At 67.7% G+C, this 15,204-nt stretch overlaps 2 protein-coding genes across 3 annotated transcripts; both read left to right on the forward strand.

Moving 5' to 3' along the window:
• The first annotated feature begins 951 nt into the window (after positions 1-951).
• Positions 952-9,757, forward strand: EMILIN1 (elastin microfibril interfacer 1). 2 transcript variants are annotated; one of them, XM_054063806.1, is made up of 8 exons: positions 961-1,463; positions 3,518-3,643; positions 4,276-4,478; positions 4,552-6,333; positions 7,430-7,537; positions 7,654-7,671; positions 7,953-8,087; positions 8,714-9,755. In XM_054063806.1, the coding sequence occupies exons 1-8, from the start codon at positions 1,270-1,272 to the stop codon at positions 9,037-9,039; spliced, it is 2,892 nt and encodes a 963-aa protein (XP_053919781.1). In that variant the 5' UTR covers positions 961-1,269; the 3' UTR covers positions 9,040-9,755. The 2 variants fall into 2 exon arrangements, with proteins under 2 accessions (XP_053919782.1, XP_053919781.1); XM_054063807.1 differs by lacking the exon at positions 3,518-3,643 and having other exon boundaries at positions 952-1,463; positions 8,714-9,757.
• A 1,049-nt stretch (positions 9,758-10,806) lies between these two features.
• Positions 10,807-15,181, forward strand: KHK (ketohexokinase). Its single transcript, XM_054063170.1, has 8 exons — positions 10,807-10,974; positions 11,052-11,168; positions 11,854-11,988; positions 12,791-12,863; positions 13,372-13,518; positions 13,680-13,768; positions 14,277-14,434; positions 14,964-15,181. Exons 1-8 carry the CDS (start codon positions 10,877-10,879, stop codon positions 15,047-15,049), a joined length of 903 nt encoding a protein of 300 aa, XP_053919145.1. The 5' UTR covers positions 10,807-10,876; the 3' UTR covers positions 15,050-15,181.
• The last annotated feature ends 23 nt before the right edge of the window (positions 15,182-15,204 follow it).

Genomic DNA, 15,204 nt, shown 5'->3' on the forward strand with positions numbered 1-15,204 from the left:
GTGGCCGTGGCCATGTGAGGAGCCGCGTGCCATGCAAGACCACGGTCATGCGAGGATCCCAGTGCCGCATGGTTTCATGGCTGTGCTGGGCAGCTGTGTTGGTGTCGGTGCCGAGGAGGGAGCATGGCGGGTGGAGAGCAGGGTGCAAGAGGTGGCCATGACCATCCAAGAGTGGCTACACAAGGATCCTGGTGCTGCACGGCTCCATGCCAGGAGTGTTGGCGTAGAGGGGAGACCGCGGTGGGTGGGAGCAGCGTGCAAGGGGTGGCCATGGCTGTGTGAGGAGCTGGATGCCATGCAAGAGTGGCCACGTGAGGATCCTGGTGCTGCACAGCTCCGTGGCTGTGCAAGAGATGCTGGTGTGGAGGGGGGACAGTGGCAAGTGGGGAGCAGGGTGCAAGAGGGGGCTGTGGCCATCCAAGAGTGGCTCCACAAGGATCCTGGTGCTGCATGGCTCCATGTCAGGGGTGTCGATGTGAAGAGGGGACCATGGTGGGTGGGGAGTGGGGTGCAAGAGGTGGCCGTGGCCATCCGAGAGTGGCTGCACAAGGATCCCGGTGCCTCACGCCTCCGTGGCTGTGCAAGAGATGTCAGTGAGGAGAGGGGACCGTGGCGGGTGGGGAGCAGGGTGCGAGAGGCACTTGTGCCCATTCGAGGATCGCGCTGCTGTGTGGAGCCATGCCTGCACCAGCGACTTCGGTGCCGGCGATGTCAATGCTGAGGGGGGGCCCCATGGCAGCCGCGCTGGCTGCCTGCAGCCCTGGCCCCCTGCCTGGCCTCTCCGGATTCCCCATCCCGTCCCGGCCTAACGAGGAGCAGATGTTGGCGGCGGTGGGGCTGCGGGGGCCGTGGTGCCCGGCACGGGCTGGGGGCTGTGGGGGCCGCAGTGGGCAGGAAGCGGGGGGCCCCGGGGACCCCTCGTTGGGCAGCGCCGGGGCGGCTCTGCGGTGAAGGGCTGGCGGAGGCGCGGCGAGGGGAGGGCAGAGGCGCCGTGGTGAGGGGAGCTGAGCCGAGCCACGCAGAGCCAGGAGGGACACGGCCGGACGGGACGCGCCAGGCGCTCCTGAGCTGAGTCACGTCCGTCAAGCCGAACCGAACCAAACTGAACCAAACAACAGAACCAAACTGAACCGAACCGAGCTGAACCGAACCAAACAACCAACCTAACCGAACTGTGCCACGCCAAGCTGAGCCAAATCGAACCGTACTGAACCGAACCGAGCCTCGCCAAGCCACGCTGAGCTGGACCGTGCCACGCCAAACCACCCCATGCCCGGCCGCCCGCCCGGCATGGCTCCCTGGCTCTGGCCGTGCCTCCTGGCCGCCCAGGCCCTGGCCGCCAACTTCCCCCCCCGGTACAGCCTCTACACCGGGGGCGCTGCCCCGCTCAGCACTGGCCAAGCTACGGCTCCACAGAACCCCACTACGACCCACAGCGCTGCCCGGGCTGCCAGCCGGCACAGGTAAGAGCCACAGCCACCGGGATGGGATGGCTGGGCAGCACCGGGAGCATCGCAGGGAGAAGGGTGCAGCCATCCCGGTGCCGCTGGGATCGGCTGGACACCAGCACGTGCCACGTCCAGCACGGCAAGGGGCATGGGAGCTGTGGTACTGGTGGGCGTGGGGCGCACGTGGAGGGGACAGGATGCGGCCCGTGGGGCAGAGCAGCTGGAGGGGCTGGGGCCCCGGCACCCTGCAGGGTGGGAGTGTGCTGGGCTGGGTGCCGGCAGCTGCGCGTGCCGGGGATGCCGGGGCTCAGCATCCGCACGCCTGTGCTCTGCACCCCAGCATGGGGCCGCACTGTCGGGACGAGGAGGGGGCTCGGAGCCACTGAGCTGCTTCCCTGTCCCCATCCCTGCCGGCCACGAGCTGGAGGTGTCGGGCAGCGTGAGGCTGTGGGGCTGTGGCCAGGCTGCTATGGGGCTGCTGTGGGGTAGCCAGCACCTGCGGGTCAGGCAGCTTGGGGGGCGCGGGGGTCACTCTTACCGCAGCCACATCAGCAGCGTGGCCACATGGGGTGGGGCTGCACCCACACGACCGCAGCGGAGCCTGCCCTGTCCCTGCCCCACTGCTGGCCCCATGGCAGCCCCAGTAGCCCCACGGCAGCCCCACGAACAGCCCCATTGCAGTCCCACGCTCGCCCGACACCAGCCCCAGCGGCCTCACTGCTGGCCCCATAGCAGGCACAGCAGCTCCACAGCAGCCCCACTGCTGGCCCCACAGGTGGCAGGACCTGTCTGCAGCCGTGGGGTTGCCTGGTTGGGGGGGACGTGGGTCGGACAGCCCTAGACCCCAGCCTAGCCCCACACCATGGGGAACGGACATGGCTTAGCATGCGTTTTGGGGCGTGGTAGGGTCTCACCATAGGTTGGGGGGTGCAGGGACCCATCCCTATGGATGGAGGGGGGCAGTGGGGTCTCCCCATAGATCAGGGGGCGCAGGGACCCATCCCCATGGCTGGAGGGGACAGCGGGATCTCTCTGTGCCCTGGCGGGGAGTCATGCCTTTCCGGGGGTCTCCCATCCCATCCCATCCCATCCCTGGGATGCGCACACCCCCATCCCAGACAGTGGGACCCCAGGGCAGCCCGGGGAAGAGGCCCCAGGGTCCCATAGATGTGGGTTTTGGGGGGGGGACGGGATGGGCTGAGAAGGGATGGGAAGGAATGAGAGGGAAGGGAGGGGGCGGGGGGGCCGTCGGCCGGGCAGGAATTCCCGGCGGCCCCTGGGGAGGAGCTGGAATCCAGCCGGGGCTGAGGGGAACCAGCCGGGCTGCCGGGAACCGCCGGGGGCCCCAGCGCTGCGAGGCGGGAGGAGACGGGGGGCTCGGGGCCCTGGGAACCGAGGGGCTGGGGTCCTGCACTGGGGGGCTGGAGTCCCACACCATGGGTCTGGGGGCCCTGCAGCCTGGGGCGCTGGGCTGGGGTCCCACACTATGGGACTGGGGTCACCACAGGGTATGAGGTTCGTCTGAGGTCCTGTGCCATTGGGCTGTGGTCCTGAGCTGTGGGGCTGGGGTCCTGTGCTGTGGGGTTGGGGTCCCTCCAGCCTGTGGGCACCCCAAGTCCTGCCTGGCTGCCCCACACCCCCAGGGCAGAGCCCCCAGCCCCACAGTGCTCCCACAGGGCTGCCCCATGGCCGGAGACTGTGGCCGCCCTGAGCTGCTGGGCAGAGCCAGGATGAAAGCGCCTCAGTGTGGGGCAGGATCCATCCCAGTGACCCCACGACGCTGGCCTGTGACCGCCGTGGGGGCCAGAGGCGGGGACCCGGAGTGTCCCAGGACAATGCTTGGTGCATGCTTGGGGTCCTGGATTGTGCCAGGAGAAGTCCAGGAAGGGGGATGCCTGGTGGGTGCTTGGGGCGTCCCAGTGCTGGGGAATGCAGGAGGGGTAGTGGCGCCCAGTGTGTGCCCGGGGTCCTGGTTTGTGCTGGGGGTCATGGGGTGGGGGATAGCGATGCCCAGGTCATGCTGGGGGCCCCAGTTCCTGCTGGGTGGGCGCCCTGACCCCCTCCCACAGGAACTGGTGTGCCTACGTGGTGACGCGCAGTGTGAGCTGCGTGGTGGAGGATGGCGTCGAGAGCTTCGTGAAGCCAGATTTCCAGCCCTGCCCCTGGGGGCAGCTCCAGTGCCCCCGCGTCCTGGCGTGAGTCCGGGGGCTCCAGGGAGGGTGGGGGGCTGGGAGCTGCGCTGGCCTGGCCGTGGTCCCACCGCCACTGGTGTTTATCCACGCCGGTGGCGTGTTTACTTTTCGCAAGAGCTGGGAGGCCTCGTGCGGTGCCGGGTGGGAGACGATTCCTCCCCATCACCAGGCTCATGGCAGGACCCTGGTGCACCCTGATCCCAGCACTGGGCTCCAGGCTGGCAGCTCAGGGTGATGCCAGGAGCTCAGGGTGATGCCAGCAGCACGGGGTAATATGGGTGGCACAGGGTGATGTGGGTGGCAGGTGGTGATGCCGGTGGCCCAGGGTTATGCCAGGGCATGTGGTGTCGCCAGGGCTTGGGATGATGTTTGTGGCTTGGGGTGATGACACTGGCACGAGGTGGTGCCATCTCGAGGTGCTGTGGGTGGTGAGGCTGGGCAGCGGCACCCGTTGTGTGCCAGAGCCAAACCTCTGCCGGGGTTTGGTTCTGCTGTTGGGTGCCCAGCCCCAAACCCCTGCCGACACCTCAAGGACTCAGCGCTCGCTGGGAACAGGGACCCGGTGGGCAGCAGGGTGCGGGCGGGGGGCTGCGCCCCCCCCCCCCCCGGCTGCGGCAGGGTCCCCTCTCCCACAGGTACCGCACCTTCCTGCGGCCACGCTACAAGGTGTCGCAGCGCACGGTGTCGGAGCTGGCTTGGCGCTGCTGCCAGGGCTATTCGGGCCCGGACTGCACCGAGGGGTCTGCACCGGCGTCACCCCTGCCCACTGGCCGCCCCCAGCCCGGCCGCCCCACGCTCTCTGGCTTCGGCAACCCCCTCAGCGGATTGGGGGGCGAAGGTAGTGCTGGGGTGGAGGGATGCGGTGGTGGCGGTGGCACGGCCGGGACGCTGACGATGCGGTGCGGCTGCAGGCGGTGGAGATGCAGAGAAGGTGCGGCGGCTGGAGGAGCAGGTACGGCAGCTGAGCGAGGTGGTGGAGGAGCTGCGCGCCGGGCAGGATTCGTCACCAGAGCAGCCGCGCCGGACAGCCAACAGCGGCCTCGAAGGCGAGCAGCCAGCCGACGCAGCCGCCCCCGCCGAGGTGCGGGAGGTGCTGAGCCATGTCCAGCGGCGGCTGGAGGAGCTGGAAAGCCGCCTGCGCCGCCAGGAGATCGGCCGGGAGAGCCCAGCAGCCGCCCCAGCGCTGCGTGAGCTGGAGCAGCGGCTGCAGGAGACGTGTGCGGCATGCACGGCTGGCACCGAGGGGCTGCGGCGGCAGGCGGCCGAGGACCGGGACCGCATGCGGGCGCTGGAGAAGCTGGTGGGCTCGGTGGACCAGCGTAACCGGGAGGCAGTCGAGACAGTGCAGCGGCACATCAGCAGCCTGAGCAGCCGGCTGGCTCCCGCTCCGCAACCAGATGAACTATACCGGCGGCTGGCAGAGCTGGAACGACGCATGGACGCACTGCCCACAGCGGCCGTGGGGCCAGGAGGGCAGGGGCCGGTGCTGGCTCGGCGGCTGGCAGAGCTAGAGGGGCAACTGAACGCCTCGCGGGCTGGCCCGTGGGTGCTGGAGCCAGAGGCGCGGCTGAGCGGGTTGCCGGGACGCGTGGCCAACCTGAGCCGGGTGGTGGACGGGCTGGCAGCCAGCGGTGCCCAGCGTGGCGCGCGCCTGACCGAGCTGGAGGGGCTGCTGGCCCGCTGTGGCCAGCACTGCCCCACTACCCCGGAGCCGCCAGCCAGTGACCAGGACCGACAGCTCGAGCCCCAGCTCCGGCAGCTGGAGCGGCGGCTGGAGGCGGCCGAGGGGCAGCTCGGGGCACTGGGAGGCAGTGGGGCCACGCTGGCCGGGGAGCTGCAGGCACTGCAGGAGCGGCTGGGGGAGCAGGACAAGGTGCTGGCTGGGCTGACGGGGCAGATGGAGGGTGGAGCAGCCCTGATGGAGGAGCTGGCACAGCTCCGTAACCGGACAGGGTGGCTGGAGGCTGAGCTGGAGCAGCCGAGCAGCCGCCTGTGCCCCCAGCCCTGTGCCGCACTTGCACCCCAGGAGCTGGAGCGGTTGCGGGAGGAGGTGGGCACCTGCACAGCTGCGTGCCGTGTGCCGCAGCCTGCTCCTACCACGCCAGAGCCAGAGCTGGATCTAGAGTCAGAGCCACCGCTGGAGGGGTTCAGCATCTTCGGGGGCCCCTCGACCTGGGATCTGCGGGCACTGCAGGACGAGCTGGCGGATGCGCTGCTGTCACTGGGCAGGCTGAACACCACGGTGCAGGGGCTGCAGGACGATCTGGACCAGCAGGATGCGCGGCAGCGCCAGCTGGGCATCATCACTGACCGCATTGTGGCCGAGCTGGACCAGGCGGCAGCGGCAGCAGCAGCGCGGGAGGCAGAGAGCGAGGAGCGTCTGGAGGGGCTGGTGCGAGAGCTGGTGCGGGCAGGGGGCTGCACAGCCACCCTGGAGCCCCGGCTGGCCAAGCTGGAGGGCGTCTGCGAGCGGCTTGAGGATGTGGCAACTGCAGTGCGTGACGTGCGCCAGGGCTTGGGCCGGCACGTGGCCGGGCTGTGGGCCACCACACGGGACCTGAACGCCACAGCGCAAAACCAGGGAGCGCTGCTGGAGAAGGCGCTGCAGGCTCAGCCCCGGCTCAGTGCCATCAATGCCAGCCTGCAGCATCTGCGTGGCGAGCTGCTGCGCCTTGGCCAGAGCCAGCGCGACGGTGCGTGGCAACAGGGGGACAGGAACAGGGATATGGGGACATGGGGAGCTGCTGTGCATCAGCCAGAGACAGCATGACGGTGTGTGGAGACAGGAACAGGGACACGGGGAGCTATTGCACCTTGGCCAGAGCCAGTGTGATGGTGCGTGCCGACAGGGGGACAGGAACAGGGATATGGGGACATGGGGAGCTGCTATGCATCAGCCAGAGCCAGCATGAAGTGTGTGAGGACATGGAGGCAGGAACAGGAACATGGGGACATGGGGAGCTGTTGCACCTTGGCCAGAGCCAGCACAATGGTGCATGGAGACATGGGGAGCTGCTGTGCTTCAGCCAGAGTCGGTGTGATGGTGCATGGGGACACGGGGATGGGGCACAGGGAGCCGCTGCACCTTGTCCAGAGCCAGCAGGATGGTGTATGGGCATGGGGACAGGGATATGGGGACATGGGGAGCTGCTGTGCCTCAACCAGAGCCCACAGGAGAGTGCACGGGGACATGGGGACACTGGGGTGCAGGAATGGGGACAGGGCACAGGGAGCTGCTGCACCTTGGCCAGAGCCTGCAGGACTGTGTGCAGCACAGGGTATGGGGTGGAAGTATGGGGCCACAGGGCCATAGGGACAGGGTACAAGTATGGGGCATGGGGGACAATGGCGGAGGCATGGGAACATGGGGCAGGAGGCTGGGGAAGCAGGGCTTGAGACGATGGTGGAGGCACCGTGAGATGGAAATGTAGTGACACAAGGTCAGCAGAGAGTGGGGCAGTGGGGTATGGGGAGGTAGGGGTCTGGCTGGGGGCACCGGGGGGTGTTGGGGTGTGGGGACACAGGAACATGAGAGGCTGCAGGCTGGAGGATGTGGGGATCTAAAGGACGTGGGGCCACAGCACATGGGTATGTTGGGGGTTCAAGGTATAGGGACGGGGGGACACAGGACATGGGGGCATGGGAGGTCAAGCCATGGTGCTGTGGGGTGTGGGGATGAGGGGGCTCGAGCCATGGGGCAGTGGCATGGAGGGTTGTGGGGTCACAGGCTGTGGGGCATGGGGGTTCATGCTATGGGGCTGTGCTGGCTCTGACCCTGTCTCCCTCCAGGCCCCCCTGGCCCCCCTGGCCCCTCCGGCCCCCCAGGTGAGCAGGGCCCCCCTGGCCCCTCAGGGCCCCCTGGCAAGGATGGAGAGCGTGGCCCCGCTGGCCCCCCTGGTAAGGAGCCCCCCCTGACCCCCCACCCCGGTGTGGGGCAGCGCTGGCAGGGCTGGACCCTGCACTTGGGGGTCCCGTCTGGCCAGGCTGCAGCCCCCCCTCACCTTCCCTCCTAGGGCTGCCCGGAGAGAAAGGTAGGATGGGGGGAATGGGGGCATGGGGGGCTGGGAGCACAGAGAGGGCTGGGGAGCTTGGGAGGAGTTGAGGGGTTTAGGGGGGCTGAGGTGCATGGAGGGGCTGGGGCACTTGGGGGGCATTGGGGGCATGCCAGTGATTGGAGTGGGGGGTGTGGGAGCTGGGGATTGGGGTCCCAAGGGGCTGGGGGTGGGGGGGCAGTGGGGAGCTGGGGGGCAGCTGGGGGTGCTGTGGGGCTGGGGTTGGGGTTCCAAGCCCCTCACGCTGACGTGGGGCCCAGGCGAGGTCGGGGAGCCGGGGTCTGTCCCCCGCATCGCCTTCTCGGCCGCCCTGAGCACCCAGCGCTCGGAGCCGGGCACCATCCCCTTCGACCAGGTCCTGCTCAATGATGGTGGCGCCTATGACCCCGAGACTGGTGAGCAGCCACGTGTGGGGCAGGTGGCTGTGGGGCGGGATGGGGCTGTAGGGTGGGACAGCATCTGTGACTGGATCCAGGAGTTCCTGTCTCATGCTGGGGGTGTGCTGGTGGCTGTGGGGTGCAGAGGGGAAGCTGGGGTGCAAGGAGGATCCAGGGGTTCAGTGGGGGATCTGGGGATGTTTGTCCTGGTGTGCTGATGGCTGTGGAGGCCTGGGGGCACGGGAAGGATCCGGGCACACAGGGGGGATGCTGAGTTGCCAATCTCATTCTGAAGTCCCTGGTCCCAGTTCGGGGGCTGACCCCCTGTCCTCTCCAGGCACATCCATGGTGCTGGTGCCGGGGCTGTGACTGGCGAGCGCGGTGCTGGGGGTTCAGGGGGGATCCAGGGGTGCAGAAGGGTCTCAGGGGTGCATAAGAGGATTCAGAGGCACAGTGATGGATCCAGGGGTGCAGAGAGGAACCCAGGGGCGCAGAGGGGGACCTAGGGGCACGGTGATGGACCCAGGAGAGCAGAAAGAACCCAGGAGTGCAGAGGGGAATGCAAGGTCTCTGGTACCATTCCGGGGTCCCTGTGCCAGGGTCCCTGGGTCCCAGTTTCGGGGTGCTGACCCCCTCTTTTCCAGGCACGTTCACGGCGCCGGTGGCCGGGCGGTACCTGGTGACGGCGGTGCTGACAGGGTACCGGGGTGCTGCACTGGAGGCTGTGCTGTCCCGCTCCAACCTGGGCATCGCACGTCTGGACTCGGCCGGGTTCCAGCCCGAGGGGCTCGAGACGGAGCCGGGGGCCGCACTGCCCCCCGTGCCGGGGGCACTGGGGGTCTTCAGCCTCCTGCTGCCGCTGGCCGCTGGTGAGACCCTCTGCGTCGACCTGGTGTCGGGGCGCCTGGCCCACGCGCCTGACGAGCCCCTCACCCTCTTCAGCGCTGCTCTGCTCTACCCAGAGCCCTAGGGACCCCCCATGGGACCCCCATCCTGGTGGGACCCCCACACACACACCAAGAGGCCCTAGGGACCCCCAAACACCCCCTTGGGACCCCAGACCCCGGTGGGACACCCCCATTCCCACTAAGAGGCCCTAGGGATCCCCCCCACCCCCAGCGGAACCCCCCAGTGCACACCCAGGAGCCCTAGGGACCCCCAACACCTTTCCCCCAGTTCACACACAGGATCCCTAGGGAACCCCAAACTCCCCCATTCACACCAAAGAGTCCGAGGGCTTTAAAACCCACCGTGACACCCCCACCCCTTGGGGATGCCCCTCCATTCACACTGAGGAATCCTAGGGACCCCCTGACTCCCCCATGGGACCCCAGACCCTGGTGGGACCCCCACATTCACACCGAGCAGCCCTGGGGACCCCTAAACACCCCCCCCATTCACATCCAGGAGCCCTAAAGACTCCCAAACACCCCTCCCATTCACACCTAGGAGCCCTAGGGACCCCCAAACACCCCTCCATTCACACCCAGGAGCCCTAGGGACCCCCAAACACCTCTCCCATTCACACTCAGGAGCCCTAGGGACCCCTAAACCCCCCCATTCACACCCAGGAGCCCTAGGGACCTCTAAACACCCCCCATTCACACCAACCAGTCCTAGGGACCCACAAACCCACCTCCCTTCGTATGCAGGAGCCCTGGGGACCCACAAACACCCCCCCAGTGGGACTCCCCCCAATTCACCCCTAGGATTGTGGACCCCCCCCTTCCCCCACAGCACGGGGCTGCCCCCCAGCCCCCTACTCTGGCAGGACCGCCCCTCCCCCCCCCGTTATTTATCAGCACCCCCACCTCTCACTCACCCCCTACCCCACACACCCCCCCCCACTGCCTCCCACACAATAAAGAGGCGGCACCGGTTTTGTACCTGCGGCTCCAGTTCCATCCTGCGCCCCCTCCCCAGTTTTTGCTGTGGGGCAGCCCCGCAACCTGGGATGCCTGAGTCTATGGTGGCAGCCCCATCCCGTGAGGCACAGGCCATGGGGCAGGCCCCCAACATAGGGGGCAGAGGCGGTGGGGCAGCCCCCCAACCCGGGAAGCACAGGCGATGAGCAACTCCACAACCACGGGTGCAGAGACCATGGGGCAGCCTCCAATTTGGGGGGCAGAGGCCGTGGGGCAGTCCCCAACTCAAGAGGCACAGGCGATGGGGCAGCCCCCCCAACTTGGGGGTTAGAGTCCATGGGGCAGACCCCCAAAACCGGGTGTCACAGGCGATGGAGCAGCCTCCCCCTCCCCTCCCCTTCCCCTCCCCCTCCCTCTCCCCTCCCCCTCCCTCTCCCCTCCCCCTCCCCTCCCCTCCCCCTCCCCTCCCCCTCCCCTCCCCCTCGGGTTGCACGACACCCTCCCTCCGGGCAGCCACGGCCTCTGGCCCCGGGCTCTAAGGGGCGTGGTCTTGCGCTCTGATTGGCTAATCCGTGCAGACGGGGCGGGCCAAGGCGGCGAGCTTTGAGTCACTGTGGGGGCGTGGCCTGCGCTGACGGGGGCGTGGTTTTGCATTCTGATTGGCTGCCCGTGCAGGGGGCGGGGTGGTTCTGCCTGGTAGGCGGGGCTGGGGGCGCGTTTTTGCGCTCTGATTGGCTCCCACGTGTGGGGACGGAGCAGGTGCTGTGGAGGGGCGTGGCCTCGCGCTCTGATTAGCCGCCCCGTGCAGGGGGCGGGGCTGTTAGACGCGGTAGGCGGAGTTTACGGGAGGGGCGCACTCTGATTGGCGGAGCCGCTGCGGTGGGCGGGGCGCGGCGTTCGCACACCCGAGCCGGTGCCGCAGCATCGCGGAGCGGCCCCGGGATGGCGGCGGGGGAGCGGCGGATCCTGTGCGCCGGGCTAGTGTGCCTGGACATCATCAGCGAGGTGGAGGCGTTCCCAGCCGAAGACTCGGACACCCGGTACCGGGAGGCGCTGCCGGTCCCTGCCCGGGGCTACCGGAGCCGGCGCTGAGCCCTGTCCCCGTCCTGTCCCGCAGGTGCCGGTCGCAGCGATGGCAGCGCGGCGGCAACGCCTCCAACTCCTGCACCGTGCTGGCCCTGCTCGGAGCGCCCTGCGCCTTCATGGGCTCGCTGGCCCCGGGGCCCGCCGGCGAGTGAGCGGGGCGGGGGGCGACCGGCATAGGGAGGGGACACCGGGATGGGGGGGACAACCGGGATGGGAGGGAGGTGATGGGGATGGGGGTGGCGGCGGCAGGGTTAGGGGGGGCACCGGGATGGGAGGGGGGCAACCGGGCGAGTTAACGGGGTGGGAGGCGACCAGGAAGGGAGGGATGAACTGGGACTCACGGAAAGGGAACTGGAGCTGGGACAGAAGGCGACTGAGGGGGAATTGGGGGCAACTGGAGCTGCGTGGGGTGGAAACTGGAGCTGGGGGGACACAGGTGAGGAACCAGGGCTGGGGAGGGCAACTGGGGCTGCAGCTGGGGAGGATGGAGAGTGAGGGATGACCCTGGGGAGAAGGCGGGTGAGCAGGGATGGGGGCAACTGGGCCTGGAGGGGGGCAACTGGGGCTGAGGAGGATTGGGGATGGAGGGGTGACAGGAGCTGGTGGAGACAGAGGTGTGGAACCAGGGCTGGGGAGGGCAGCTGGGGCTGAGGAGGAGGATGGAGGGGGGACGATGACATTGGGGCTGGGGGGGGGACACAGGAGAGGGGAGGAGGACGGGGGGAGTGGGACTGGGGCTTGCGATCGGGAAATCAGGGCTCGTGGGGAACCAGGGCTCCCCCTGCCCGGGCAGGCGTGTGGGATGCCCCTCATCCCGTTCTCTGCCCCCCAAGTTTCCTGCTAGCGGATTTCCAGCGTCGTGGCATCGATGTGACACACGTGGTGCTGCACCCGCATGGGGACATGCCCTGCGCCTGCTGCCTGCTCAATGCTGCCAATGGCTCCCGCACCATTGTGCTCCACGACACGTAAGGGTAACCATGGGGGTGCTCATGGCTTTGTCCCCTGCATCCCAGGGTGCTTGGCTTCAGCAGTGGATCTGTGGGTGCTGGACTGGATGATTCCCTGCAATTCCGCACACACTATTGCTACCGATCAGACCCAACCACTCCCTGTGCAGTGGTGGCATCCCAGTGGGACAGCTGTCACGGCAGCTGTGGTGATATCCTTTATCCATCTCCATCGTCCCCATCACCAACTCCATCCCATCCCAATCATCCCCATCATCCTCATCCCCATGTCCATCCAAATCCATCCCCATCCATGGGGAAGCCCCACACTGCGTGTGGCACTGCCAGTGACCAGGATGACATTCCCTTGGCTGTGCCGATGCCACAGCCCCGCCGTGTCCATCACCTGGCGCAGGCCAGCCGTGCTCTCACTGTTTGATGATGGATGGTGCCGCTGGACATCACCAGACCCTGCAGCACTGAGTGTCCACGGGGACACCCTGCCCTGCACGTGGCATGGCCAGTGCCTGTGGTGGCGTTTCCTTTTCCATGCGAGTGCCACAGGTCCACCATGGCCCTCGCCCCAGCACGGACCAGCTGTGCTCCTGCCATTTGATGGCACATGGGGTTGTTGGGCATCACCAACCCCTCCAGCGCTGGGTTCCATCGCCCTTTGAGTCCGTGTCCCATCCCGCTGCCCCCTGTTAATGATTCACTGGGGCGGTGCCGCCGGCGGGGACCTCTGCCCCGCGCTGCCCTTCGCACCCCGCTGGGGTCCCCGTTCCCCCCCCCCCCAGCCTGACCCCCCCTCGCCCTGCAGGAAACTGCCTGACGTCACGGCCCGCGACTTCGAGAGAGTCGACCTCTCCCAGTACAAATGGATCCACTGGGAAGTGAGCCCAGGGGTGGGGACACTCCAGGCTAGGGGGGGACACCCCAAGACTAGGGGGAATGGACCCTGGGCTTGGGGTGACCCTGAGTTGGGAGGGACCCTGGGCTGGGAGTCGTTGAAGATGGGGCTTGGGGGAATGTGGGATCAGGGTTGAGGGGTACACCTGGGCTGGGGCTGGGAGGGAACCAAGGCCAGGGTGAGGGTGGTCTGTGGGACTGGGGGGACCCTGGAACCTAAGGGACCCTGAGATTGGCGCACCCCAGGACTGGGGCTGGAGGGGAACCTGGTGCCAGAGAGACTCCAGGCCCAGGTTGAGCAGAGGCCAGGGCTGGGGGCACCCTGGCACTGGGGGGACACTGAGCTATTGGGGACAAGCACTGGGGGACCCCTGGACTTGGGGGGAAAGCCCAGAACCAGAGGGAACCCGAGCTGGAGGGGGAGTGAGACCAGGGCTGGGGTGACCCCGGGTTTGGGGTTCCCTGCCGATGTGAGGTGCTGCGCGGCCGCAGGCGCGTAACCCCGTGGAGCAGGCGGCGATGATGCGGCGGGTGCAGCAGCACAACCAGGCACAGCCCGCGGAGCAGCGGGTGCAAACCTCGGTGGAGCTGGAGAAGCCGCGGGAGGGGGTCCTGGAGCTCATGGGGCTGGCGAGTGTGGTGAGTGGGGGGGCGAGCCGGGGGCTACTGGGGCGTGGCTGGGGGTGTGAGGAGCTGTGAGGGGTTGTTTGGTGCAACGGGGGTCCAAGGTGCAGTGATGATGCTGTAGGGGTGCAATGAGGGTCTGGGGGTGCTGTGAGTGTCCCTCCTTTCTCCTGCAGGTGTTCGTCAGCAAGGACCTGGTGCAGCACCTGGGGTTCCACTCAGCCCCCGAGGCGCTGCAGGGGCTGCGGGGCCGCCTGCAGCCGGGGTACGGCAGGGAGTCTGTGCCCCACAACAACGCCCCCACAACCCTGCACTGCACTCTCTGCACCCCATGTTCACGCCTTGCACACTCTGCACTCCACCCCCCACCACAACCCACACCCCTCCTGCACCCCACATACCCTGCCCCCATCCACACCCTACCCCTGTCCACCTTCTGAATCCCTCAACCAACCCCTGCACCCCCCATTCACCCCTGCACGCCACATCCACGCCACACACACTGTCCCCCATCCACCCCCTGCACCCCCCATCCACGCCCTACACATCCTGCCCCCCATGCACCCCTTACACCCCACATCCATGCCCCACACCCTGCCCCCCTATCCATCCCCTGCATCCCTCAAACAGCCCTTGCACCCCCCATTCACCCCTGCACCCCACATCCACGCCACACACACCCTGTCCCCCATCCACCCCTGCACTCCTCCTGCACACCCCAAATCCACCCCCTGAACCCCACACCCACCCCGTGCCTACCCCGTGCTCCCCAGGGCTACCCTGATCTGCGCGTGGGCCGAGGCAGGTGCCGACGCGCTGGGGCCGGACGGGCAGCTGCTGCACTCGGATGCCTTCCCACCCGAGGCACTGGTGGACACGCTGGGTGCTGGCGACACCTTCAACGCCGCCGTCATCTTTGCACTCTCGGAAGGTGGGCAAGGGTGGCCATGGCACAGCATGACACATCCAAGGCACAGCATGGCGCAGCATGGCTTGGCTTGGCACAGCACGGCGCAGCATGGCATGGCCATGGCACAGCATGGCTTGGCTTGGCACAGCACGGTGCCATGTGGCACAACACAGTCCAGGACAGCTTGGCATGGCGTGGCTATGGCATAGCTCGGCACAGCCTGGTTCTGTATAGCCAAGCACTGTGTGGTTTGGCCTGGTATGGTCATGGTACAGCTTAGCATCGCATGGTACGGCACAGTGCAGCTCAGCAGAGCCTGGCACAGCTTGGCCGGGCCATAGCACAGCGTGGCATGGCATGGCCATGCCATGGTTCTACATGGTCCAGCCCAGCCTGGCCCAGCTCAGCATGGCCCACCCTGACACAGCACAGATTGGCCTGGCCTGGCCGTGGCAGTCTGGCATGACCATGGCATAGCTCAGCACAGCCTGGCACAGCTATGGCAGAGCTTGGCACAGCCCGGCACAGCTGACGTGCTGCCTGTTCGCAGGGAGGAGCCTGCAGGATGCCCTTACTTTCGGCTGCCGGATCGCAGGCAAGAAATGTGGGGTGCTGGGTTTCGATGGCATCATCTGAGTGGGGCGGCACATGCCAGGACCCCCCTCACCACGGGGGACGCTGCCCATCACGTTCTCTCCTCATTCCTGCTCCCAATAAAGCCCTGCACTGCCCCCTCTCCCCACAGGGACCACACGGACCAGGATCCAGCACCTCTATTTCCCGATCCTGCT

This window comes from Cuculus canorus, chromosome 3 (genome assembly GCF_017976375.1).
Source record: "Cuculus canorus isolate bCucCan1 chromosome 3, bCucCan1.pri, whole genome shotgun sequence".
NCBI lineage: Eukaryota > Metazoa > Chordata > Aves > Cuculiformes > Cuculidae > Cuculus > Cuculus canorus.